We start from the raw sequence: 27,105 nt of genomic DNA, 5'->3' as shown, positions 1-27,105 counted from the left end.
ATAAACCCAACAGGCAACAATTTCAATGTTTTTACTGAGTTACAGTTCATTTAAGGAAATCAGTCAATTGAAATAAATAAATTAGGCCCTGACTGGGCAGGGGTGCAGCCATGTGTAGGCCTGAGAGGGCATAGGCCCACCCACTGGGGAGCCAGGCCCAGCCAATCAGAATGAGTTTTTCCCCACAAGGGAAAAGGGTTTTATTACAGACAGAAATAATGCTCAGTTTCATCAGCTGTCTGGGTGGCTGGTCTCAGCTGTCTGGGTGGAGGTCCTGGGCTGGCGTGGTTACATGTGGTCTGCGGTTGTGAGGCCGGTTGGACGTGCTGCTAAATTCTCTAAAACGACGTTAGAGGTGGCTTAAAAATTAACATTCAATTATCTGCCAACAGCTCTGGTGTACATTCCTGCAGTCAGCATGTCAATTGCACCATCCCTCAAAACTTCAGACATCTGTGCCATTGTGTTGTGTGACAAAACTGCACATTTAAGTGCCCTTTTATTGTCCCCAGTACAAGGTGCACCTGTGTAATGATCATGCTGTTTAATCAGCTTCTTGTTATGCCACACCTATCATTTGGATGGATTATCTTGGCAAAGGAGAAATGCTCACTAACACGGATGTCAACAAATTTGTGCACAACATTTTAGAGAAATAAGACGGTTTTGCGCCCTCTCGGACTCATGCGGTGGAGGAGATCTTCGTGGGCTATACTCAGCCTTGTCTCAGGATAGTAAGTTGGTGGTCTGTTTATCTCTCTAGTGGTGTGGGGGCTGTGCTTTGGCAAAGTGGGTGGGTTATATCCTGCCTGGTTGGCCCTGTCCTGGGGTATCGTCAGACATGCCCACAGTGTGCCCCGACCCCCCCCCCCGTCTCAGCCTTCAGTATCTATGCTGCAATAGTCTATGTGCTGGGGGACTAGGGTCAGTCTGTCATATCTGGTGAAATGTTCCTGTCTTATCTGGTGTCCTATGTGAACTTGAGTATGCTCCCTCTAATTCTCCCATCTCTCTGAGGACCTGAGCACTAGGACCATGCCTCAGGACTACCTGGTCATGCTGCTGATCCAGTTTCTGCTGTTTTGCCTGTGGCTATAGAACCCTGACCTGTTCACCAGCCGTGCTACCTTGTCCCGGACCTGCTGTTTCTGACCCTCTCTCTCTCCCTCACCTGCTGTCTCGACCTCTGAACGCTTGGCCATGAAAAGCCAACTGACATTTACTCCTCTGAGGTGCAGACTTGTTGCACCCTCTACAACCACTGTGATTATTATTTGACCCTGCTGGTCATCTATGAACATCTTGTTGAACGATCTGGCCTTAATGGCCATGTACTGTTATAATCGTCACCCGGCACAGCCAGAAGAGGACTGGCCACCCATCAGAGCCTGGTTCCTCTCTAAGTTTCTTCCTAGGTTCCCGCCTTTCTAGGGAGTTTTTCTACATCTGCATTGCTTGCTGTTTGGGGTTTTAGGCTGGGTTTCTGTATAGCACTTTGTGACATCTGCTGATGTAAAAAGGGCTTTATAAACACATTTTATTTGATGATTTGTGCATTTGGAAAATTTCTGGGATCTTTTATTTCCGCTCGTTGAAACATGGGACCAACCCTTCACATGTTGCGTTTATATTTTTGTTCAGTATATTATCCCTTGCTAAAATGATTTGGCATCATACATCTTCTCCTTTCTTTGTGTCTGGTTGGTCCACGCAGTATAACACCAAAACACTTTGTGCATTTCACCTGTGTTTTTCCATCTCTTCTCTTCCGCAGGCAAACAATGAGAATTCTGTGGGAGAAAAACAAAGTTGTAATTAAGAAAACATGAGATTTTCTTCTACTTAGTGTGCAAATTTCCTTACTGACGGTATAAAGAGGAAATCAAGGTCAAAATTAAATTCAGAGGAAAATCCAGGACACAGAAGGAACAAATGTTTTTACAATTAAGAAATGTACTCATTCTACCCATCCTTGTCATCATCACTCACCTGGACCTTTAATCACTGATCTTCTGATTCTGACTGTGATTGCTTGAAACGTTGAGGCTCTTCCGTGGTTTCATTGTCATTCGTTTCATCATCTTTGTTGTCGTTGTTGTCATGGTTTTCTTCATCAGTGACATCATCCCCTTGCTCTTTCACTTCCATCTCTGCCTCACTGTCACCGTGTGTCTCCTCTTTACCATCACTGAAAGGGTCAAGGCCCTTCTCTTCCCTCCTGCTGATCTCCGCAAACCAGTCCCGCACCTGCTCATAGCTCATACTGGACTTGGCCACCAGTTCATCCAAATCTTTCTCATTTAAGACCTTATGCTTGAGGTAGTGCTCCTTTAAAATCTCTTTACCCGTCTTGACTTTGATGGCAGGGGGTGTTTGTTTGCAGGGGTATGGCCGCCTCGTCCTCCTGGACCAACCACGAAAGCGTTTCCGTGGCTTCTTCTTCAGTTCACCTCCGTTCATTGCCTCGTTAACTTTTCCACTCTGATACAAGTAGTACCACTTCAGGTTGCTGTTCTTGCAGGCATACCGGGTGTCTCCAAACCAGTTAACGATGTAGGTTCTGGGTAACCCGCTCTCCTCTGCCATCTTGTCGTACTCTTCAGCAGAGGGCCACTGGGTACGAACAAAGGCGCTTTTCAGGACGTGGAGCTGCTCTGGGGTTTTCTTCATTATCTTTCGGCCACTGGATGGAGTCTGAGCCTCTTGCCCAGAGGAAGGCACTTTGACCCTTTCACTCTCTAGCTCCTCTGTGCCATCAGAGTCCACTGGCATTTTTCTCCTCTCAGAGAACCAGGCATCCACCTCTCGCCTGGTCAGTTTAGTCTCTATCCTCAACCTACTTAGCTCCTCATCGCTAGGTGTGTCAGACTTCTGGTAGCTGGCCTCCAAAAGCAGAAGCTGCTCCGAAGATTTTTCCTTGAACTTCTGAGGTGTGAAGTCAGGAAAGGCGTGGCGGAACTTGATTCGTGGATCATAGATGGGCCCTTGGGTTGTGAGAGAGGATTCACTGGCTTCGTCGCTGGAGTCGATCACAATGGCTGTGCTGCTGCTGCCGTCGTTACTGTTGGTGCTGACTGAAATGTTATTTAAGGCAACGCCGTGGTGGTCCTTTGAGTTGCGTTGGTTGTAACGTGTGTCGCTGAACCACTTCTTTATTGCTCTTTTGGTGAGGTTAGTGACCTTCATCAGCCGAGAGATTTCTGCCTCAGTGGCAAACTGTCTCCTTAGGTAACTGGCCTTCAGCTCTGCTAGCTGCTCCTTGGATTTTTTGGGTCGCGCTCCCAGGGGATCGGGACTGAGTGGAGAAGCCGTCTCAGAGGTGGAGGGTTCTGGCACCTTACTGACACTGGTTCTGGGGTTGGGGACCCCAGCTACAGCTAACGTGATGGGTGAGGCCACAGGGACAGCGTTGCCACCCCCTACCTGAGTCAAAACCATCCCTGGTTGCCCTACAATCTGACAAGTCTGAAAGATGGACTGCAGGCCATTGGCTGCCGTAGCAAAATTGGCTGGGATGACAGTGATGGTCTGTGGCACCGCCTGCACTGAGCCGTTGAACTTCTTCCTCCTGGCCTCCTCCACCTCCTCTGGGGTCCAGCTCACACCATGCTTCAGCCGCTGGGCAGAGAACCACACCTTTATCTGCTCCTCTGTGAACTTGGTTTGTGCTGCTAGACCCATGATCTCTGACACAGATGGGTAAGGGAACCTGTTGTAGGCGCTGACCAGAAGGACATTATTGTCCATGGCCCCATTGTATGTGGGGATACTACTGACTGGGATGAGGAGCTGAGTCTGGGAGGTCTGCTGATTCTGCAAGGCAGACAGAACTTGAGCCAATGTCCCTGGAGGGAGCATTGTGGTGGAGTTGGTAGTCTTTATTTGGAGCACGTTTGGGCTGTTCACCATTATGCTTTGCTGAATAGGTTGAATGGTCAGAGGGGTTGACACAGCCACTACAGTGGGGGTGACGGGAGGTGGGGCCACCTCCTCTGTCTCTTCTTCCCCATCACTCTCCACTTTAATTACACTATAATCTGCCATTTTGTGTGACCCTGTAAACTTCTTGGCCTCAGCCCTACTCTTGAGCTTCATGATTGGTGTCTTGCTTAGGGCAATACCCTTACAGGATGTGTCCTCATCCTCCTCAACAAAACTACCATCAAAGGTCAAGTCATTGACTCTCTGCTCAAAGATGGTTTGATTGTTGCGCTTCACCATGGTCCTGGTGAAATTGTCTTCTCCAGGGTGGTGGCGTGCATTATGCTCCAACAATGCATCATACCTCTTGGTGTGAAAGTCACATTCAACACACACATAAGATGAGTTTAGAACTATATTTGGGTGCTCAGTGTCCACATGCAAGGTAAACATATTGAGCTGTGAAGTCTGAAAGCTGCAGTACTTGCACTCATAACCTCCTTCTGCTGTACTCGAGTCCATAGTTTTAATGAAGTGGTCCATGGCCTGTGTGTCATCCTCACTCGGGTTACATTCAGTTGAGTTATCCACAGGACAGTTAGCTGCCCCCTCCTCAGTCTCTTCGTCTCCCTCTGTAGCGACCTCCATGTCAGGGTCTGAATCCACCATTTCCATGGGAGGGAACATGCAAGGCGTTGTTGTTTTTCTTCTGCTCGCCATTGTGTCTTATCTGCGCTTGTGTAAATATATATATTTGTTGTTGTTTTTTAATCTAAATTTTAGTTCAGCACTTGTTGCTCCATGCAAATTACTTCAGGAGTTCAAACTTGAAAGTTGACTTATCCTTAAATCCTGCAAGAGATAGATCCATATTATGTGCACATAATTGAGAGAAAGGCATTCATGTTTAGACCTTGAATTTATCTACTAGAATATTTAAGAGGGGGGCCTCTACTGCAGTGTACTTTAACAGGTTGTTGTAGGTGTGGTGGGATATGTATAGAAAGTTTCATTTCACTAATACATTAGCAAGTCCCTAGATTGTTTCCACTACCATTACTAAACTCTACGCGCACAAATGATGCCAGTCTTCAAATAGCGCGAGCGATACACATTAAACACCCTTAATAAATGGCTGCTTATACTATATGCATTCTAGCCCAAAGCAAAAGGATTTGAGAAAACTGCAGGACAAGACATTTGATTTCTAAATCGATGTATTAAAAATGCTTCTGTATCGTATCATTAGTCTGCTAACTACCAGTTTGTTAACCAACTTGTCAGTCAGTCACACTGCAAATAATATTCATCTGTCACTTGTCCCCTTGTGCCAGTCACGAGTGTACGGTATTTTGCTGTTTTGGGGCGGTGGGAGTATTTAGCAAAAAGTGGGAAATGATAGTCAAATCTTATTAATTGGAGCTATTACGTGTGTGATTAACTTCTCATGGTGTTCATTTTATTACCTACCCGTGCAGAGAACTGTCGCTTACAAGCATCTTGCAACAACCAGTTAGCTTCCAATCTGAATGCTGATGTGCCGTCTTCCGCATTTGCCCAGTCGTTCCCTCCCCAACAAATGCACTGTCGACTCCGGCAGTGGCCCACAGGCGCAACGAGTCCATCTGTTGTTAACATAGACGTAGAGCAAAATAGTGAATGCGCCGAGATTCGGTTGGTTTTTCACTCCCTTTCCTTTTGCCTACAAACCGTCGCCTTGTTTGGTTTGTTCATGCATTTAAACCGGCCTAGATATAGACACCGATAGTTCATCGACTCTAACGATAGTCCTTCTTTTATTTCCTTCTTCTTCTTCTTCTTCTTCGGTTGGTTTTATCGGAGGTTGCCATTCAACGTTGTGGTGCATTACCGCCACCTGCTGTACTGGAGTGTGGGCCAGCCCCGTTGCTCTAAAAATATATAATACTATATATAATTACGTTCTACTTAAAATACTCTTTAAACTAATTACTGTATCCCATTCTCCCTCATACTAGATCTCAGCCTCTCTCTTTCCCTCTGATACTGCCCACAATGTAGCAATCACAACTTCCTGTTGGATGCTTTCCTCACAAGTGTTATTTCAACCGGCTGTGTCCCACCCTTAATCTTGTAAAAAATAGCCTCCTCTCTTCTGTCCCTTTTTGCAGTCCTCCCCTCACCAACTTTCCTCTGTACTTGAAATAAATGCCTGCCCTTAGTATCTCTATTCCACTGCTCCTGCCATCTCTGCACCATCACTGTCCATATCAGGCTTTTTGCCTCTGCCTTGCTCATTGAAACTACAACATCCCCACTACTAAGTGCTTGGTTTAGCCAGTACATCAACTGCCTCGTTCCCCTCCACCCCCACATAGGCTGGGACACAAGTCAATCTTATCTGTATACCCATCTGTCTAATCGTTCCATGGGTTTGTAGTACATCATAAAGCAGGTCTTGTCTGCTACTTGAGCTAAAGGACTGCAGACTCATCAACACTGCACATGAATCAGAGCAATGTATTATGATTTTTTATTTCCAGAGCGTCATTACAAATGTTTTACGTCATCATGAAGCGACTTCCTCTATGAAAAGAAAAGCACCAGTGAGGAAGAGGTTCATTATAAAGATCATCTTTAAAATAACTGACCCCTTCTCAATTATCCTAAAGGCCCATAATAATTTATGTCAAATGTTGGAAAAGGAGGATAAAATTGCCCAATAATAAAGAAATCAAAGTCAAAATAGTGAATGTGCCGAGATTCGGTTGGTTTTTCACACCCTTTCCCTTTGCCTGCAAACCGTCGCCTTGCTTGGTTTGTTCATGCATTTAAACCGGCCTAGATATAGACACCGATAGTTCATCGACTCTAACGATAGTCCTTCTTTTATTTCCTACTTCTTCTTCTTTGGTTGGGTTTATCGGAGGTTGGCATTCAACGTTGTGGTGCATTACCGCCACCTGCTCTACTGGGGTGTTGGCCAGCCCCGTTGCTCTAAAAAAATATAAAATATGTAAAACTATATCTAATTACGTTCTACTTAATATACTCTTTAAACTAATTTACTGTATCCCATTCTCCCTCATACTTGATCTCAGCCTCTCTCTTTCCTCTGATACTGCCCACAATGTAGCAATACAATGTAGCAATCACAACTTCCTGTTGGATGCTTTCCTCACAAGTGTTATTTCAACCGGCTGTGTCCCACCCTTAATCTTGTAAAAAATAGCCTCCTCTCTTCTGTCCCTTTTTGCAGTCCTCCCCTCACCAACTTTCCTCTGTACTTGAAATAAATGCCTGCCCTTAGTATCTCTATTCCACTGCTCCTGCCATCTCTGCACCATCACTGTCCATATCAGGCTTTTTGCCTCTGCCTTGCTCATTGAAACTACAACTTCCCCACTACTAAGTGCTTGTTTAGCCAGTACATCAACTGCCTCGTTCCCCTCCACCCCCACATTGGCTGGGACACAAGTAAATCTTATCTGTATACCCATCTGTCTAATCCTGCCATGGGTTTGTAGTACATCATAAAGCAGGTATTGTCTGCTACTTGAGCTAAAGGACTGCAGACTCATCAACACTGCACATGAATCAGAGCAATTTACTATGATTTTTTATTTCCAGAGCGTCATTACATCATCATGAAGCGACTTCCTCTATGAAAAGAAAAGCACCATTACATTTACATTTTACATTTTAGTCATTTAGCAGACGCTCTTATCCAGAGCGACTTACAGTTAGTGAATACATATTTTTTTATACTGGTCCCCCGTGGGAATCAAACCCACAACCCTGGCGTTGCAAACGCCATGCTCTATCAACTGAGCTACATCCCTACCGGCCATTCCCTCCCCTACCCTGGACGACGCTGGGCCAATTGTGCGCCGCCCATGAGTCTCCCGGTCAAGGCCGGCTGCGACAGAGCCTGGATTCGAACCAGGATCTCTAGTGGCACAGTTAGCACTGCGATGCAGTGCCTTAGACCATCTTTAAAAGAACTGACCCCTTCTCAATTGTCCTAAAGGCCCATAATAATTTATGTCAAATGTTGGAAAAGGAGGATTAAATTGCCCAATAATAAAGAAATCAAAGTCAAAATAGTGAATGCGCCGAGATTCGGTTGGTTTTTCACTCCCTTTCCCTTTGCCTGCAAACCGTCGCCTTGCTTGGTTTGTTCATGCATTTAAACCGGCCTAGATATAGACACCGATAGTTCATCGACTCTAACGATAGTCCTTCTTTTATTTCCTACTTCTTCTTCTTTGGTTGGGTTTATCGGAGGTTGGCATTCAACGTTGTGGTGCATTACCGCCACCTGCTCTACTGGAGTGTTGGCCAGCCCCGTTGCTCTAAAAAAATATAAAATATGTAATACTATATCTAATTACGTTCTACTTAATATACTCTTTAAACTAATTTACTGTATCCCATTCTCCCTCATACTTGATCTCAGCCTCTCTCTTTCCCTCTGATACTGCCCACAATGTAGCAATACAATGTAGCAATCACAACTTCCTGTTGGATGCTTTCCTCACAAGTGTTATTTCAACTGGCTGTGTCCCACCCTTAATCTTGTAAAAAATAGCCTCCTCTCTTCTGTCCCTTTTTGCAGTCCTCCCCTCACCAACTTTCCTCTGTACTTGAAATAAATGCCTGCCCTTAGTATCTCTGCACCATCACTGCCTCTGCCTTGCTCATTGAAACTACAACATCCCCACTACTAAGTGCTTGTTTAGCCAGTACATCAACTGCCTCGTTCCCCTCCACCCCCACATTGGCTGGGACACAAGTAAATCTTATCTGTATACCCATCTGTCTAATCCTGCCATGGGTTTGTAGTACATCATAAAGCAGGTCTTGTCTGCTACTTGAGCTAAAGGACTGCAGACTCATCAACACTGCACATGAATCAGAGCAATTTACTATGACTTTTTATTTCCAGAGCGTCATTACAAATGTTTTACATCATCATGAAGCGACTTCGTCTATGAAAAGAAAAAGCACCAGTGAGGAAGAGGTTCATTATAAAGATCATCTTTAAAAGAACTGACCCCTTCTCAATTATCCTAAAGGCCCATAATAATTTATGTCAAATGTTGGAAAAGGAGGATAAAATTGCCCAATAATAAAGAAATCAAATTCATAAAAAATATATAAATACTTTAATAATATGCAATTAAAGATAGACTCAGCGATATGACATACAGTTGAAGTCGGAAGATTACATACAACTTAGCCAAATACATTTAAACTCAGTTAGGATCAACACTTTATTTTAAGAATGTGAAATGTCAGAATAATAGTAGAGTGATTTATTTCAGCTTTTATTTATTTCATCTCATTCCCAGTGGGTCAGAAGTTTACATACACTCAATTAGTATTTGGTAGCATTGCCTTTAAATTGTTTAACTTGGGTCAAACGTTTTGGGTAGCCTTCCACAAGCTTCCTACAATAAGTTGGGTGAATTTTGGCCCATTCCTCCTGACAGAGCTGGCATAACTGAGTCAGGTTTGTAGGCCTCCTTGCTCTGACACACTTTTTCAGTTCTGCCCACAAATTTTCTATAGGATTGAGGTCAAGGCTTTGTGATGGCCACTCCAATACCTTGACTTTGTTGTCCTTAAGCCATTTTGCCACAACTTTGGAAGTATGCTTGGGGTCATTGTCCATTTGGAAGACCCAATTGCGACCAAACTTTAACTTCCTGACTGATGTCTTGAGATGTTGCTTCAATATATCCACATAATTTTCCTTCCTCATGATGCCATCTATTTTGTGAAGTGCACCAGTCCCTCCTGCAGCAAAGCAACCCCACAGCATGATGCTGCCACCCCCGTGCTTCACGGTTGGGATGGTGTTCTTCGGCTTGCAAGTTCCCTCTTTTTCCTCCAAACATAATGATGGTCATTATGGCCAAACAGTTATATTTCTGTTTCATCAGACCAGAGGACATTTCTCCAAAAAGTAAGATCTTTGTCCCCATGTGCAGTTGCAAACCGTAGTCTGGCTTTTTATGGCAGTTTTGGAGCTGTGGCCTCTTCCTTGCTAAGCGGCCTTTCAGGTTATGTCGATATAGGACTCATTTTACTGTGGATATAGATACCTTTGTACCTGTTTCCTCCAGCATCTTCACAAGGTCCTTTGCTGTTGTTCTGGGATTGATTTGCACTTTCGCACCAAAGTACGTTCATCTCTAGGAGACAGAACGCGTCTCCTTCCTGAGCGGTATAACGGCTGCGTGGTCCCATGGTGTTTATGCTTGCGTACTATTGTTTGTACAGATGAACGTGGTACCTTCAGGCATTTGGAAATTGCTCCCAAGGATGAACAAGACTTGTGGAGGTCTACAATTTGCTTTCTGAGGTCTTGGCTGATTTCTTTTGATTTTCCCATGATGTCAAGCAAAGAGGCACTGAGTTTGAAGGTAGGCCTTGATATACATCCACAGGTACACCTCCAATTGACTCAAATGATGTCAATTAGCCTATCAGAAGCTTCTAAAGCCATGACATCATTTTCTGTAATTTTCCAAGCTGTTCAAAGGCACAGTCAACTTAGTGTATGTAAACTTCTGACCCACTGGAATTGTGATACAGTGAATTATAAGTGAAATAATCTGTCTGTAAACAATTGTTGGACAAATTACTTGTGTCATGCACAAAGTAGATGTCCTAACCGACTTTCCAAAACTATAGTTTGTTAACAAGAAATGTGTGGAATGGTTGAAAAACAAGTTTTAATGACTCCAATCTAAGTGTATGTAAACTTCCGACTTCAACTGTTGATGCAGAAAGTAAACCGCATAGTGGGTCAATTTCAGCAACAACTAAGAGTGTTGTAGCACGAGGCTCAACTTCTCCACTGTTTTGGTCCTGTGGCTCCCACGCTGTAAGAGCGTGACGTGAACCTGTGCAAATGCGCACATACTGTGTGACTGTGTGAGAGCGAAGTCTTGCATCTCACTCATCTCAATAGCTGCGGTGCTGCTCGTGGCAACATCATTTTGCTGAGTCTACCTTTAAATAATCAAATGTAATTTCAGACATATTTTAAATGCATACATAAAAATACACACTGTGTTAGTCAGTCACAAGTAAGAAAAAGATACAAGTCAATTCTGACAAGTCCGTGCCTCTGAAATACTGTACATTATGGTAACCACATTTCTGACCAATGTAATGCATGATTAGGCCCATTGTAATAGGTAAATAATAGAACATCTTGAAATGCATCATATTTTATTACAATATGGAAAATAGGAAAACATCAAGTGAAGAAGTTAGGAAAAGTTGTTGATTTCTCTCTTCATTTCCTAAAATGAGTGAAAGGAAAATAAAATGTATGTCAAAGTATAAATCACTTATCAAGATTTCAAGTCATTAAAGTGACTCACATGCACATACATCAATTAACTAACTATGAACATATTTCAATGTAGGGAATGTTTTTGGTTTCCATACTCAATGTATTTCCTACAACAAGTGACGTAAAATAGTGATAAGTTATAAGCCACATACCTGTAAGAGCTCTGTCTTATCAAAGTTCTTGCGGTGTCTGTAGATGCTCTGACACAACATAGCATACAGCTTCTCCAGCTGATGCACCTCATAGCCCTCAGTCTTGGACACAACTCTTTTGAGCAATTCCTGGACAGTAAATTATACACAAATCAATATATGAATATAGGATGAATTAATAAGTGTTTGGCTGTGACTTGCCATTACCATATTTCTGGTGATCATAATTGTTTTCTGGACCATATTTCTGGTCTGCAACTTTCTGTGTGTAGTTCTGGTACAACTACATTGTAAGAAGCATGGTCTGACTTTATAAAAGACTGGTCAGGAGGTTACCTTGAGTTTGTCGTGGTCCACGACCAGCTGAGGGGTTTTCTGGGTCAGGATCTCCAGGGCCTTGTCCACGTCAATCAACTGCTGCACCAGAGTCCTGGTGGCACGGGTCACACGCCTCTCTGTTGGAGGGAAACACAGGAAGCAATCAGGATGGTGTGAGGGAGAGCTGATAAGCAAAAGTCCCTTTAATCATTGCTGGCTGAACAGGCTATTGCTAATGCTAACACAATGGCCTATTGGTGTTGACATGCACATCTCCTAACATGCAAATTAGGTTTCTACCTGGTAACATTGGATCTCAAGCATTAAGTAGGGGGGGCATGGTTTCCTATTCTAGAACTAAGGCACAGAAGAAGACACAATTACAAGCATTTGCAGTATTAATATAGTTAGATTTTCTACAACAAAGTAAACCTTTTTGCATGCGTTCATTGGCTCTCATGCGGTGGTGAACACATTTACAACCAAAGGAACTCACTCTTACAGAGTATTTAAATAAGTGGAGAGATGGATGTATCCCTTTAACTGATGTGTTGTGATGAGTTAGAGCTCCCCAACAGCTGGAGCCCCCAGAGGCCAAAGGTCAGTGAAACTGACTGAGCTGTTCCCTGAGGCCAGAAGCAGTAGCTTGCTTGCTGCCTGGGTCCGGGACCCTAATACAGACCTATGTCCCAGTCATCCTCCAACCTTTCAGGCTCTTTGGTCTTTGTGGTGTGTTTCTCTCCCTGATCTACCTCCTTTGTAGGGGTGTTGTTGACTGGACTTTGGTCACGTTCCACTGGAGGGCTGGCAGGCTGGTGGTGGTCTCCATTGACTGCCACCACCGGACCGGCTTGGATCCCAGATTGGACCTGTGTGAGGCCTGGCTGGTGTGAGTCGTCTGTGGGGTCTGGAGCTTGCTGTTGCCAGTCTCCATTGGGGATGGGAGTGGTGGTGGGCTGCTCTGTAACACAGGCCTCTTCCACATCATCGGCAGGCTTAGTGGTCTTCTCTGAGGTACACTCCATAGGGGAGTCTCCACAGCCATTCTCTAGAATAGTCTCCAAAGGCTTAGCTTGTTTTTCTTCGCCCTCCTCTATGCCATCACTTTCATCCTCTTCTTCCTCCCCTGAGTTTGTGATCTCCTTGTTGGAAGAAAAGGAAGACGTAGGTTTCTTTTTATTCTTCTTTATGATGCCGGAGCTCCATTTGCTTTTGCGTCGTGTTTTGGGCGGTTTCTTCTTACGGGCTAGAGTACGAGCTAGGAAAATTAAATAGAGAAGAGAAGGTAATTTAACATGATAGAGAAAGGGACAGACAGAAAGACAGATGTCTCAGTATTCATGAATATCATCTTCCTCTCCTCCCTGGCTCTCAATTGCTGCTCTTGCCGGTCATCATGGTTTTCTAACTCGGTCTTGTCTTTTGACTGGTTCACTCAACTGCAACGAATCCTCCTCCTTCCTTTTCCTTTTCCTCCTCTTCCTCCTTTCACTCTGGCTACACCTACTTCTGTTCCTGTCCTGATCCTAGGGACTTCCACTTTCTTTCTATCACTCGCAACACATCTGGGAGGTATTAGTCTTCTGCCCTTAAACGTTGAAACACTGATAATAACTGCTTATGTACTGCAAATCAAGCAGTAAAAAACTAAATCCTGAGTGCTGTCCCTTGGTGGTTGACCAGTGTCTACCATCATTTCCACTGGATGTTCCTCTGCTCTGTAACAAATAAGCTACCAATAAACAGTTAAGGAGTAGAGTGGTGAGACTTACGTGCAGGCCGTGGGGTGTTGGCAGCGAACGGGGTGCTGGCGTCTTTGCCAGTGTTACCGCCTGGCCTCTTGGACTCAGCAACTCCTTCCTCTCTGGGCAAGGTCTGGTAGTAGGAGGGGGCGAACTTTGATGACGTGCACCCTGTTAGTAGACATAAACATGTCGTTAGCTTTGTCAATAAACTAAGATGTTTTAAGGAAAATAAGAGAGGGTTCATCTCATCATTGGACAAATAGTTAAAGAAGCCGACACTAGACACTGAAACTGATACAATAGCTAGCTGAACTCACATCTGGAGACAGGTTGCGCACACTTTATTTGGATAGTCCGGATTTCCATCTGTAGATGCTCTACAGATGGTCATACTATCAACAAACTATCTGTTGATAAGCAACTGCTTGCTAAGATACGGTTAGATTTAGAGTAAGGTTAAGGGTTAAGGTTAGGGCTAGGGTTAGTACATAGTTAGTTGAAATGTTACTGATCGTCTGTAGAGCATCTACAGATGGACTATCCAAATAAAGTGTTACTGAGAGGTTTTACCCTGTAGGCTAGGTCACTACTATAGCGTTTAAATCACAGCAATATGCCAACGTTATAAGCAGCAGCAGCAGTTACCTCTCTTGTTGCGTGACTCTCTGATCTTCTCGCAGATCCTGTTAAAGTCCTCGTCCAGTTCGTCGCTGATGATGGCGTGGGTCGTGTCCTTCAGGGCACAAGCCCGGTGACGAATCTGACGATCTGGAAACACAAAGAGATAGACATTGATGACAGAGGTACACAGTAGGGGACTTGTCATCCATGGGACCCACTAACTGCAGCAGAACAACGAGAACGGACCAGAATATCTTCAGAGAGATACCTAACAAAAAGTATGTAGCATACTCAGTGGAGTAAGATTAGCCTGGTCCCAGATCGGTTTGTGATGTCTTGCCAACTCCTATGGTTGTTGGCAAGACAGCGCAAACAGATCTGGAACCGGCCTCCCGAGTGGCGCAGCGGTCGAAGGCACTGCATCGCAGAGCTAGAGGCTTCACTACAGACCCGGGTTCGATCTCAGGCTGTGTCGCAGCCGGCCGCGACCGGGAGACCCATGAGGCGGCGCACAATTGGCCCAGCGTGGTCCGGGTTAGGGGAGGGTTTGGCCGGCCGGGAAGTCCTTGGCTCATCGCGCTCTAGCGACTCCTTGTGGCGGGCCGGGCGCATGCACGCTGACTTCGGTCACCAGCTGTACGGTGTTTCCTCCGACACATTGGTTCGGCTGGCTTCCGGGTTAAGCGAACAGTGTGTTAAGAAGCAGTGCGGCTTGGCGGGGGTCGTGTTTCGGAGGACGCATGGCTCTCGACCTTCACCTCTCCCGAGTCCGTAGAGGAGTTGCAGCGATGGGACAAGACTAACTACCAATTGGATATCACAAAAAAGGGGTAAAAAGTACAAAATATTTTAAAATGAATAATATTATATTTTAAAAATGAATAATTAAAAAAGATTTGGAACCAGGCTAGAATTACACATCAGTTATAGTATAATAATAATAACAGCACTCAGTTTAATGAGATGGAGATGGTTGTAGGTATACCAGATGGGTCGCTGTCAGGGTTGTACTCCAGGGCGTTCTTCCAGATCAGGTCCACGTCGTTGACAAACTCCCTGACGGTCACGTACTTGTGGAGGTCGACCTTGGACAGTACAGTGGAGAGGTCCATGGGATGCCTGATCACCTTAATATAGTCAGGAACCTGGTGAGAGAAGAACACAAACCATTGATAAGATGGGGGACACAATACCACTCTGATAGGTTGTTTTGGATGAGAGCGTCGGTAAAGGAGAGAAGCTACAGAAATCTGAGGTGACGACAGTGCAGCCCCCCCAAGAGGCCACAGCTCACTTAGAATGTATGTACTTATATTCAGACTTGCCAGTTAAGTATTGACTAAGTTTGGGTCAGTCAACATTCAGCTTACATTAGAGTAATCTTGACTAGCACCCTGGACTACAACACCACAAAAACATATATTTCCTTCCTTGTCCCTCTCTCTTTTTCGGTGTTTTCTCCCTACCTCTTCGATGTCCACAGGCTTAGTGAAGGCCTTGAAGCGCTTGTCCTGGGAGAGGCGCTCGGTGACGTTGCGCAGGAACAGCCTCAGCTCCCTGAGTGTGTCCTCCTCCTGCTCCTCCAGACGCAGACGCTCCCTCTCACTCATCTGCCTGGGCGGAGGAGGGGGTGCAAGGGGGAGCACCTCCATGGCATGCATTACTGAGGCAGGGGAAGGGGAGGAAGAGGGGGTAAAGAACAAGGAGGGTTCAAATGGAGATGGGACACAAACAGCAATTATACCAAGTGATCATCAAAAGGCATAAATATCTAGTACTTACAGGCTTTCTTCTTGGAGGCGGGTGCCTTGGTAGCCTGGCTAAGGATGAGATTCTCAAAGAACTTCCTTCTCTCCTGCTGGGTGGGAATTTGGATAGAGTGCACCTCTCCGTACTCCAACCGGAACAGAGTCTGGATCTGAGAGACAAATTGTAGAATAGTTACCTCCGTGACCATTTAGGGTCTTCACCTCTACAAATAGTATTTACTGAAGTGTAAATAAAAGAATGTGGTTACGAATCTACTCATGGATTGAGTAGCCCAGTAAGGTCCAGGGATCACTTCTCTACAGTCCTTGTAGTGTAATGTATGGTGGAGGAGCCCCAGGTAAGACCTACCTCGTCGGTCAGGTCGTGGTGAGCCACGTTGCTGGTGGCCAGCAGCATGATGGGGGAGAAGGAGGGGATGTCCTGCAGCAGGCTGAGGAAGGTGGCCTTGAGGGCCGAGCCCACCGTGTCCCACCACTGCTGGATGTGGGGGATGTACAGGATGCTGGGGGAGGTCCGCTTGGCCTCGCAGAACACCTGGGGCAGGTAGGGCGAGAGGGGCTGAGAGGTCAATGAGTGTATCACTCACCAACCTAGCACTTGGGTCGGGATTCAAACTATCAGCACTGCCCCGACATCTCGCTGCATTTGACTTAGTAATTATGTGCTTGATGGAGTTAGCCTTTATACAATGAAGTCAACTCTGGGGCTATAATTCTCTGCACCACAAATGAGAGGAGCAGGTTGGTATGCATTTTAACATTTCACTTCTAAAGACTACATTAGTTCCAGCCAGTACCTGAGCACAGGCCTCCTCGGGGGAGGTGCAGCTGACTCCAAACAGCACGGCCATGTCCAGGGTGTAGACAGTGAACTTCTCCAGGGCGTGGAGCACGGCAGGGGCCAGGTGGGAGCTCTGACCCGCCCCGGGACGCCCAGCCAGCAGCAGCCTGGGCCGGTAGGTGGTGGGGTGGCAGATCGCACTCCTGGAACAGAGGCGAGTGGAGAGGTGAAGTGAATGGAGAATCAGGGATGTGATTATGAATGGAAACAACAAAAATAGGGGGGTTCTTTAAGGGCAAAATGTATCTACATATTACAGGTAGGCTATATCTTACCTGGCAAAATGGAGGAAGCTCCCTTTGGTGGTGGTCTGTTTGGTGATGGAATTATTGGACGAGGGGCCCTCATCCCCACTGTACATGAGGTCATCCTCCAGAATGCTGGCTGTCAGATCTGAGCGAAGGAAAAACTTGATCAAGTAATTGCATCAACTGAACTTAACCAATGATCCACTCTAATAGTGACCTAGCTTGGTCCCACATCTGTTTGTGCTGTATAGCCAGCATTGGCACGACATTGACCATAGAATTCGGCAAGATAGCACAAATAAATCTGGGATCAGATAACAATGGCCGTGACAAAACTGAACCCGACCCACCTGTATCCCTCTTCCTCTTGAGGCCCTGTTCGGCGTGGGGGAAGAGCTTCTGCAGTGCGTCCAGCACGTTGGTGAGGGCGGGGCCCAGCAGGGGCGTGACCACAGGGGTCAGGGCCTTGGCAGGGGACGACACAGCCCTCTGGGAGGCTGGCACCATCTTCCTCATGGCGGCCACAAAATCCCGGCTGTTGATGTTGATGGAGCCCACGTCCAGCAGGAGCTTCTGGGACGTGCCGTAGATCTGGGGGTAGCGGCGGCGCAGCGCGCACAGGGCCGCCTCGGCGCACACCGCCTTGATGTCAGCGCCGCAGTAGCCTGGGGTGCAGAGAGGGAAGATGTTGCGGTTAATAATACGTGTGTTGGATTGACTGTGGAACTGTGTTAAATCGATAGATTAATTGTGGTGATCTGGCTGAATATTATGAGACAACAAAACGACATAGTTATTTTTGCTCTTACAATTATTGTACAATCTTGACTTGCCCAATGCTAGAGTTGATTTGGTATACATTAGTCACCTACCGACACATTTATCAGCCAACTCTTCCAGAAAAGGATAGGACGGTGTAGGATTCCACTGTCTGGTGTGAATCTTTAGGATATCTTTCCGGGACTGAAGTTGTCGACAGAAATGAAAGGTAAGTGCACGAATGAAACGTAACTGTTTGTAGGTCGCTGATGTCAAAGGAAGATTTGGATGGACATTTGAGTTATGCACGCACACATATCAACTCGAGTGAGGATTCCCCCCACAGGTGATTAGTCTTACCTCGCGATCAGGGAGGCCAAAGAGGAACTCCCTGTCGAAGCGTCCGGGGCGTCTGAGGGCGGGGTCGATGGAGTCAAGTCGGTTGGTGGCTCCGATCACCACCACCTCTCCTCGGCTATCCAGGCCATCCATCAGGGCCAGCAGGGTGGACACGATGGAACTGCAGGAAGGAACCACGAGGTGGGAGTATTCAATGTTTAGTATGCAGGCGCAATCAATGGTAAGTCTCTGTAATCAGTGGAGCGAGAAATGAGAGTGGCTGAATTGTCTCACCTGTGGATCTGGTCTTGGCGACTGGAGCGAACCGGAGCCAACCCATCGATTTCGTCAAAGAAGATAATGGCTGGCCGCATCTGGTAAGCCTGTGGGTACAAATAATTAGTCTTCCTGTCAATGCAAGTACATCCCTATATAATAGACATGACACAAACACTTTTCCAACAAGAGACCAATAGTGGCTTGAGCAGGAAATGCTGATAGATAGGCATATACTAGACTCAATGGTCTCACTAAGACTGAATGCACCAGTGATAACTATATTAATGATCTCCAGTGTGTTGTCTGAGGGAATGCACTGTACCTGGTCAAAGAGGAGCCTGAGCTGGCGTTCCGACTCGCCCACCCACTTGCTCAAGCAGTCGGCCCCCTTCCTCATGAAGAAGGCCACCTTCCTCTCCCCCTGGCTGCACTCGTTGGCCAGCGCTCTGGCCACCAGGGTCTTTCCCGTACCCGGGGGACCGTAGAACAGGCAGCCCCTGAAACAGGCAGGGATAGTCTTAGAATGGATCCTTGCAAAGGAATCAAATGATCAAAGAGCCATGGATGAGTGGATGAGGCTGTGATTAGGGTTAGGGTTGGGGTGGGGCTTAAGTCCATTGACATGATCCATTCTAGTTGCACACCCAAGTAAGTTTCTCATCCTGTTATAGGCTATTTCCTCACAATGCCATTATGGTAAGCTACCCCGAAGACAATGTAAATCAATAGTCAAAACAATTGCAAGTTAACCAACAAAGTATGTTAGCTTTTCAACCCTAAAACAAGTGCTCACCTTGGAGGCTGGATCTTGAACTTCTCAAACACCTCTGGGTAGAGCAGAGGGAAGACTACCATCTCCTTCAGGGCGGAAATGTGGCTTGTCAGACCGCCAACGGTGTCAAAGCGTACCTTTGGAGGGAAGAGACAGGGTTGGATCATTACATAGAAGAGGCAGTCAGATAACTTAAAGACCATAGCATGTAGGCAAACCAACTTTGAGATGTTAGAACTTACCGACTGGTCAATCGCCATGGGGTCGACATCCGCAAGACTCGCACCGATCTTCATTCTGTCCTTATGGATTCCCCAAATGTCCTCTTTGCGCAAATTCAGAGGCAGACACCTGAGAGGGATCCCAAATGAAAGAGATTGCGGTTTTGGCAAGCTTATTCTGAGCAGAAGCTCAAATCCACACCGGATTCCACTGGTGTGAAATATTGGACCGATTTAGCTTTAAAATCCAAATAAATATATTCTGTTCCTTGTGTCAGTCTCATACAGAGAAACTCTTGAGCTACATCATGTGTTCACTACAAAGGTCTGGCACCCAATGAAGCTCACCAAGGAGATATCACCAGAATAACCAAGATGGAACCTTCGTCTATTATTATTACATCATCGACCACCACCACCACTCATGATGTCATAGACACAGTTCAAAAACATTCAGGAGTGGGGAATCATTGGTCTGCTCACCCTGGCCCTTTTTTTTCTGGCATGTTCATTATCCTTTAAATATGATTGAATCTTGTTCAAGATAATATGTCATGGCAAATAACAGATGATCAGTAAACAAATGAAAAAATAATCAAGTAATATGTAATAAAACATTGTTTTATTCTTTCTTTAGTACCACTTTCAAGGGAAGATTTTATCTGTGAACTAAATTAACATTTTATCATTATAGGGACAAGTCAAACTGTTGAAGTGTATCAAATTGGTTGCTCATGATGACATGTTCACTGACCTGTTCTTGGCTTCTTGCTCTGTGTCTTCCTCATCAGAGGAGTCTTCCTCATCAGAGGAGCTGGCTTTGTGGGTGTGCCAAGCATGCTTTCTCCTGTGGGTCAAATCAAACCATAAGGAGACAGAGAAAGGACAAACTTCTTCACTACTTTACTGTCCCCAATAACAAATGGGAGACCTAAGTTGTTTAAATTGTGCCAAAGACTCACCTGCCTATGGACACAATCCTGTTGTTTGAAACAGTGAAAAAGAAAAGAGGAAAAACATTAAACATCACAATGAAAAGTAATCTATATTCACAAGATCCTACAAGAATAGCCCATAGTCATAGATAACCATAACCATTTATAAGGACGCAACACATGAAACACAGCATTAAATGGACCCTACAATATATTTAGGTGAAAACAAAGATTTTTTGGGGTCAAAACAAATAACTGGACACAATGAAACCAATGTACTATACATATGGGCTACGACTATTGGTAAAGTGCCAGTACTGTGAAGTACAGTACTGTGGGAGGGTGAGCAACAGTGCAGACCTGCCACTCCTTCGACTGGTGGTGTGGGCACTCCTGGGTACTGAGGCACTGATGCGGTAGCTCCCTCTAGTGGAAGATGCCTGGCGGTCAAAAAACATGGGCGCCTGCTTCCTGGATTCTACAGATGAAACAGTGAGAGAGGCATAACATCATGATAAGCACTGATCTTGGCCCATAGTCAAGAATTTCAGAGTGGGAGTGCTGATCTAGAATCCGTTTTGCTTTTTAGATCAGAATATTTTTTGGTGGAGATATGCTCTGATGAAGGTCGACTGATCGAAAGCTTAGCTACCATTACTTACCATTACCATGACTTATGCAAATAAGACTTTTTCCTGTTTTATATTTTGCCTCCAGCACCTTTACTTATTGGTTTTGTGTGTGCGGTAGACTCTTCTTATTATATACGAGTTCATAATGAATAACATGGACAGTGGGGATCTGATCCCAATCAGCACTGCTGGCTTGTTCCACGAAATGAGTGCCTTTTGATATTTTAAGTAGAAATTGTGCACCAATATTGAATATTAAAAGCCTGTTATATTACAATTAAGTGCCCTTCAATATAGACCACATGGAGAATTTAATCCGATTTTTATATAAATAAAGACTGGCTAAAGTGCCAAAATTCAGCATGTCCCTCCGTGCACCCTCTGCAGATTTTAACCAACTCAACCCCAAAATTCCTCCAAGCTTTCACCATAATTGGACAGCCCTAGTTATTTTGTTGCTTTGCCAAAGTCATTTCTGAAGATTATTATTTATTTAATGTGATTAGTGATTCATTTACGTCTGTCCCTCATTTTAAGGTCAACCCTGTTATGTGAACTGAACTCCCATTTTAATATGGTGAAACAATTCCTTTAAAAAAATGTTTTATAAAGAAGCATTGAACATCGAATAGTCAAATCATAGTGTAAAAGTAGGTGAGCTTGTTCTACCCTTTTTGACCATTTGCTGGTGTTTTGTGGTGGAAAACTGAGCGGGTCAAGCATACCACGTCAAACCTGTTACCCATAGATAGACAGGCTAGAAACACGCTTCCATTCCCCCTGTCGGAAGGGGATTTATGGCTGAGTTTAGAGGAAATCATCAACTCTTTTACGGTCAACCCTGCTACTTTATTTGGCACTTATTATAGTAAATTTTTTAGTTAACCTCTTGAGATGGGAAAACATGTTTTTTTAATGAAGTTGAACATGTGCTCTTTATGACAGAATGTGTAAATTTGATTAAATGAAGTTAATTGTTTTTTTGGACCAAGTTAAACTTCTCAAAAGGAATTGGTGGAACGACCCTGCTACGCTCATTAATTGAGATGAATAACTAAGTAAGTTACGGAGAAAAATGTCTCTGAAGACTCTAGTTCAGTGAAGAGCAATAAGTTAGGATGTGCTTTTTACGGGATTCAAATGTAAAAAGGACCAACCATCCAGGGGGGCCTGGTAGCGAACCACTGCTTTTTTCTGTCGAGGTTCATAGCGCTTGCTGTTATCGTCATCGTCGTCTTCATCATCATCGTCCTCCACATCTCCGTCGCCCTCATCATCCTCCTCTCCATCGTCATCAGAGTACTCTGGAAATAGGTATTGGCCCAAAAGTTAATGAATTAATGTTTAGAGAGTTATGGTCAAACATAACATTGACCTAAACTACAATAGAAACAGACCTTCCGTTTCTTGTTTGGAAACTGCTTTTACGGTTGGACGATCAGTAGTCTTCTTTCGCTGGGATTTTAAATAGATCCTCTGAAATTCAAACAAAAACCTTCATAGATACAACTGGTATGGTACTGCCATTTCCTTTTTTCAGTGGCCTGTATGACACAATGGTACATATTTCAGTGAGACTTAAATCTCAAAAGGTATTATTGGTCATTTCCATCCACTACTCCTATTTCCCATATCTCAAGGCTCTAAACCTGGGATAATTTTGTGAAATTCAAAATGACACACTGAACATTAAGAAAACCTGCTATTTCCATGATGTAGACTAACCAGGTGAATCCAGGTGAAAGCTATGATCCCTTATTGATGTCACTTGTTAAATCCACTTCAAAATCAGTGTAGATGAAGGGGAGGAGACAGGTTAAAGAAGGGTTTTTAAGCCTTGAGACAAATGAGACACGGATTGTGTATGTGTGCCATTCAGAGGGTGAATGGGCAAGTGCCTTTGAACGGGGTATGGTAGTAGGTGCCAGGCACAGCGGTTTGTCAAGAACTGCAACTCTGCTGGGTTTTTCACGCTTAACAGTTTCCCGTGTGTATCAAGAATGGTCCACCACCCAAAGGACATCCAGACAACTTGACACAACTGACACAACCTCCCGAGTGGTGCAGTGGTCTAAGGCACTGCATCGCAGTGCTAGCTGTGCCACTAGAGATCCTGGTTCGAATCCAGGCTCTGTCGTAGCCGGCCGCGACCGGGAGACCCATGGGGCGGCGCATAATTGGCCCAGCGTCGTCCAGGGGAGGGGAGGGAATGGCCGGCAGGGATGTAGCTCAGTTGGTAGAGCATGGCGTTTGCAACGCCAGGGTTGTGGGTTTGATTCCCACGGGGGGCCAGTATGAAATTTTTTTATAATGTGTGCACTCACTAACTGTAAGTCGCTCTGGATAAGAGCGTCTGCTAAATTACAAAAAAAAAAAAAAAACTGTGGGAAACATTGGAATCAACACGGGCCAACATCCCTGTGGAACGCTTTCGACACCTTGTAGAGTTTTTTCAGTTAGCTGCTGGTGAATGAGGCAACAATATGACAACAGTGTGATTACTGTTCCTAAAACTACAGCAGAGAGCTGCTGAGGGCGGAGAGAGAGAGCGAGAGAGAGATAGAGGGTGGTGGACCACAGATGGGTGCAACACCCTTACAATGGCTGATAAGAGATTGTGTTCGGCAGCAGAAGATATAGAGCCTAGAAACAGTGGCCAGTTATTATGTAAACACATTTCTACAGTGGAACAAGCCCTTGTGTTTGGGTAGAGTTAGTGTGAGTCTTCAATGCCAATCTCAAAGGGGGAGCATGTCAATGAATGGTTTCTTATTGTTTGCTAATTATACAGCATAAATATATAGCCCTGTATTGTATTTCATCCCTGGCTTTGTGGATGGCTGAATTACAAAATTATATTTCACGGAATGGAAAAAGCCTCACTGCTTGTTTGGAGTTTTTCATGTGGTGGCACATCTTCTTCATGTCATCAATCTTGTGGAGGACTGCCTCAGCAGTGCTATGGAGAAAAACAAGTAACAATATAAAAACTTCTGATAGCATCCTTCTTTAGCATGATTTCATGGAGGTTTTGGGTCCCAATGCAATAAGCTAAAAAATTGTGTACTTATCATTTTTTGGGAAAAGCAGAGGAATTAGTAATATGCCAATAATAACCGTCATACTCCCTGTATTAGGACTATCCCCCATGTTACACACTCTACTGGGGAAGTAAACAAGAGACTTGGGAGCAACGACACACGGGGGTTCAGGGTTATGTGGTGATGCTCCTTACTTAGTGATGAGGCGGTCGTAAATCATGGACTGTTGGTATCTGGTGGTTCTGGTGCTGCGTCGCACAACCCCCTGGGATCCTTCTGGTCTAGGGGACCCCTCTGGAACAGGTATTCAAAACATAATTCATGACTTATCCACAATTCCATGTAGGTAAACGAGTCTGTGAATGAGAATTATTGTTTAAAAGGAGTCAATTGTGTGACATCCTCTTAAAAGTGTTTTGTAGTTGGGTGTGTTTTTTATGACATGCATGTCTAAATAGGTGAATTGTTACGTTCTAGGAAAGACCTAGATCTTGTTTGCATCATAATGTGAAACATGCTTTAGGCTTACCAGTTTGGTCAACTTCACTGGCCCCATTGACCTGAAACCTGGGCGATTTCCTGTGAAGGAATAAAAAAATCACTTTAAAAAAATGACATTAAAATATAATATTATAATATGCCATTAAGCAGACGCTTTTATCCAAAGCGACTTATAGTCATGCGTGCATACATTTTTGCGTATAGGTGGTCCCGGGAATCGAACCCACTACCCTGGCGTTACAAGCGCCATGCTCTACCAATTGAGCTACAGAGGACCACAAAATAATTGAAGAATGCTTGATGGTATCCGAATCAATGTGGTCTGTAGGACTAGCCTGGGTACCAGCATGTTCAGCTAACATTCCACTCCTTGTAATCCAGCAAAAACACAGAGTAGGCCTACAAGGAGTAGAAAGTTAGATAAACAGACTGGTACCCAGGCTACTGACAGCCGACAAAGACGCATCTTGGCTTTATATCTGGCTTATGGATAGAAACATTAGCCTACCATATGCCACAATGTATATCTACTACATCTCTAATATTTAATTAATGAGAACTGACTTACCTTGTTATCTTTCTGACAGGTCTCCCATTCTCTGGTGTTTTCCCATTTAGCTCTTCCAACGGGATAATATGCCGATCATTCTGACCAACATATCCCTGAGAAAGAGAACAGCAGAACTCAAATATAAATGTATTGGTCAACCTTGAAGGCATTGACGATCAATTGTCTTCCATCTGTTGAATATAAGTGAAGTTTGTTTTGACACAAAGTTTAGAAATGTTCTGCATAGCTAATTTAAAAATCGGTGACATTATTTACAGATTGTGCAAACAGCAGAGGTTACTGACAATGTTTTCAAATGATGACACCATATAACGTTGTTTGTTCACGCACTGACTGTCAATTGTTCAACTCACGTTAGTCAAGCGTGCGGACTTTCTCGGTGAAGTCTGCAGGGATGGAAAGTCGGCATCTGGTTGTGAAAACTGAAGTGTTGATTGGTCTGCTTCCGATATTCTCCGTATTATCACCATCGTGTTGAATTAACTGCGCGTTTAATGAGTTTACTAGCTAATACTACGGTCAATTATTCACAATTGCAATGTTAACAATGGTATGTATCGATCTAGCTATCTCCATATAATTGCGGATTGTGAACGACCTCCTAGCAAACCTGAGCTGTCAAAACTACTGTGTGTGTATAATTTCAAAACACAGTATTCTGGCACCACCCACGTCACAGATCGTATGTGTGGCTGCGTTCGTTTTACATCACCCAGGGTGGAAAGGATATGGGGATTCAGTTGCAAAAACATTTTTCAACGGAAGCAAACGAAACGAAACGGGGAGAGACTGACCTGAATTTGACCAATAGAAACTCTCGTTTTAGTTGCAAACGTTCAACTGGACTAATGATTACACCCCAGGAGTCTACTGTATGGCAAGCTATATCATATTGTTATGTAGTGGAGATCCCGCCTATCTTGATACAGGTATGATTGATGTCTTACTGGCCAATCAGATGAGAGCTCTGTGCTTATATTGTTTGCACGTTGGTTTGCGCGTCAAGTATGGCCCCGGCACGGCACGGCACATAACTAGTCAGTCTGTGTAGTATGACAAGTTCTTAATAAACAGCACAAAAGAGAGAAGGTTGTTGTATCCTTCTGCCCACGCCACCATCCACCAATGAGGAGTTGCCCAGAACAGACGAAGAACATCAATTCATTACAGTTAAGCTAACGTTAGCTAGCTAACTGTGGTGAGGCAGACAAGCTAGCTCAGTGGTTCCTAAACTAGGGGTTGCGACCCTATGTGGGGTCGCCTGATATGAAAGTGGGATCTTGGGAGAATTTCCACAATCCTGGTAAAAACATAAAATATTATATTATAATATCGTCTTTGTCTCATTGTAATGTGCTTAACCTTCAAAATTGAAATGAAAAGTATTCAAATCGAAGTACAAATTCAACCAGAGCGCCCTTAGATCATGGGAAAAGGCAGAACTTGAATAATTCCCACGGTGAATGGCTAAGCCCGCTACGCTTTGAAACCACACACGTTGATATTACCGGCCGCAATTGATATGGTGAAAACAATATGTGGGGAGGCAGAGGCACAGAAACTCACATCAATACCTTTGTCAGATAACACTGTGAAACTAAGAATTGATGCTTTAGCTAGCAATCAAGAGGAAACTGACTGAACGAATCAAAAACTCCCCACCTTATGCTCTCCAAATGGACGTTAGCTGTGAGGCCCAAGATGCCCATGCATTTGCTTTTGTTCGCTACATGTCGAGGGATGCTATTCACAAGGACATATTGTTCTGTCTCATGATTCCTGAGCATGAAATGGCACAGGGGATGTTCAGTGTGCTGCATAGCTACATTGACGAAAAACAGATTCCATGGGATCGAATGGTGGGCTTTTGAACAGATGGGGCTCCATCTATCACAGGACGGCAGGCTGGCCTCTGCAATCTAGTTATGAATGTGTCTCCCTCTGCCATATGGACGCAGAACTCTGAGAGGTAACTTCGATTGTAGGCTAAAATACTATACATTGCGCACGCCTGTTTGCAAAAGTATGTGGAGCAGTGGAGACTCCTCAGAGGAGGAAGGGGGGGAACATCCTCCTCAGTGAAAAAATT

At 44.6% G+C, this 27,105-nt stretch overlaps 2 protein-coding genes across 7 annotated transcripts; both read right to left on the bottom strand.

Moving 5' to 3' along the window:
* Window positions 1-1,574: 1,574 nt before the first annotated feature.
* On the bottom strand, window positions 1,575-5,718 carry LOC121571993 (zinc fingers and homeoboxes protein 1-like). Its single transcript, XM_041883836.1, has 3 exons — window positions 5,392-5,718; window positions 1,990-4,773; window positions 1,575-1,790 (listed from the first exon to the last, which is right to left on the bottom strand). Exon 2 carries the CDS (start codon window positions 4,639-4,641, stop codon window positions 2,002-2,004), a length of 2,640 nt encoding a protein of 879 aa, XP_041739770.1. The 5' UTR covers window positions 4,642-4,773; window positions 5,392-5,718; the 3' UTR covers window positions 1,575-1,790; window positions 1,990-2,001.
* A 5,410-nt stretch (window positions 5,719-11,128) lies between these two features.
* On the bottom strand, window positions 11,129-25,913 carry LOC121571991 (ATPase family AAA domain-containing protein 2). Of its 6 annotated transcripts, XM_041883833.2 has the most exons (29): window positions 25,370-25,913; window positions 25,014-25,108; window positions 24,474-24,523; window positions 24,139-24,238; window positions 23,787-23,862; window positions 22,301-22,379; window positions 22,061-22,207; window positions 20,632-20,749; window positions 20,299-20,316; window positions 20,091-20,183; window positions 19,358-19,466; window positions 19,137-19,252; window positions 18,666-18,840; window positions 18,359-18,447; window positions 18,086-18,245; window positions 17,839-17,929; window positions 17,317-17,631; window positions 16,994-17,111; window positions 16,675-16,861; window positions 16,227-16,412; window positions 15,891-16,026; window positions 15,575-15,771; window positions 15,094-15,253; window positions 14,133-14,255; window positions 13,515-13,655; window positions 12,425-13,000; window positions 11,761-11,879; window positions 11,425-11,553; window positions 11,129-11,219 (listed from the first exon to the last, which is right to left on the bottom strand). In XM_041883833.2, the coding sequence occupies exons 1-29, from the start codon at window positions 25,484-25,486 to the stop codon at window positions 11,187-11,189; spliced, it is 4,053 nt and encodes a 1,350-aa protein (XP_041739767.1). In that variant the 5' UTR covers window positions 25,487-25,913; the 3' UTR covers window positions 11,129-11,186. The 6 variants fall into 6 exon arrangements, 3 of the variants coding, with proteins under 3 accessions (XP_041739767.1, XP_041739769.1, XP_041739768.1); XM_041883835.2 differs by lacking the exon at window positions 12,425-13,000; XR_006001788.2 differs by lacking the exon at window positions 11,129-11,219 and having other exon boundaries at window positions 11,465-11,553; window positions 12,448-13,000.
* Between the last annotated feature and the right edge of the window lie 1,192 nt (window positions 25,914-27,105).

Source organism: Coregonus clupeaformis, chromosome 8 (genome assembly GCF_020615455.1).
Source record: "Coregonus clupeaformis isolate EN_2021a chromosome 8, ASM2061545v1, whole genome shotgun sequence".
NCBI classification, from domain to species: Eukaryota; Metazoa; Chordata; class Actinopteri; order Salmoniformes; family Salmonidae; genus Coregonus; species Coregonus clupeaformis.
This window is presented reverse-complemented; position numbering and strand designations above follow the sequence as displayed.

Bases quoted from the DNA above. Each gene is read 5' to 3' on its own strand.
- LOC121571993 (XM_041883836.1), bottom strand. From the start codon at position 4,641: ATGGCGAGCAGAAGAAAAACAACAACGCCTTGCATGTTCCCTCCCATG.
- LOC121571991 (XM_041883833.2), bottom strand. From the start codon at position 25,486: ATGGTGATAATACGGAGAATATCGGAAGCAGACCAATCAACACTTCAG. The intron at 22,380-23,786 runs GTGAGGCTTTTT...TTTGAATTTCAG, and splicing joins TGAAAAACTCCAAACAAGCA to AGGATCTATTTAAAATCCCA. The intron at 17,112-17,316 runs GTGGGTCGGGTT...TCCTTCGCTCAG, and splicing joins CAAGAGGAAGAGGGATACAG to ATCTGACAGCCAGCATTCTG.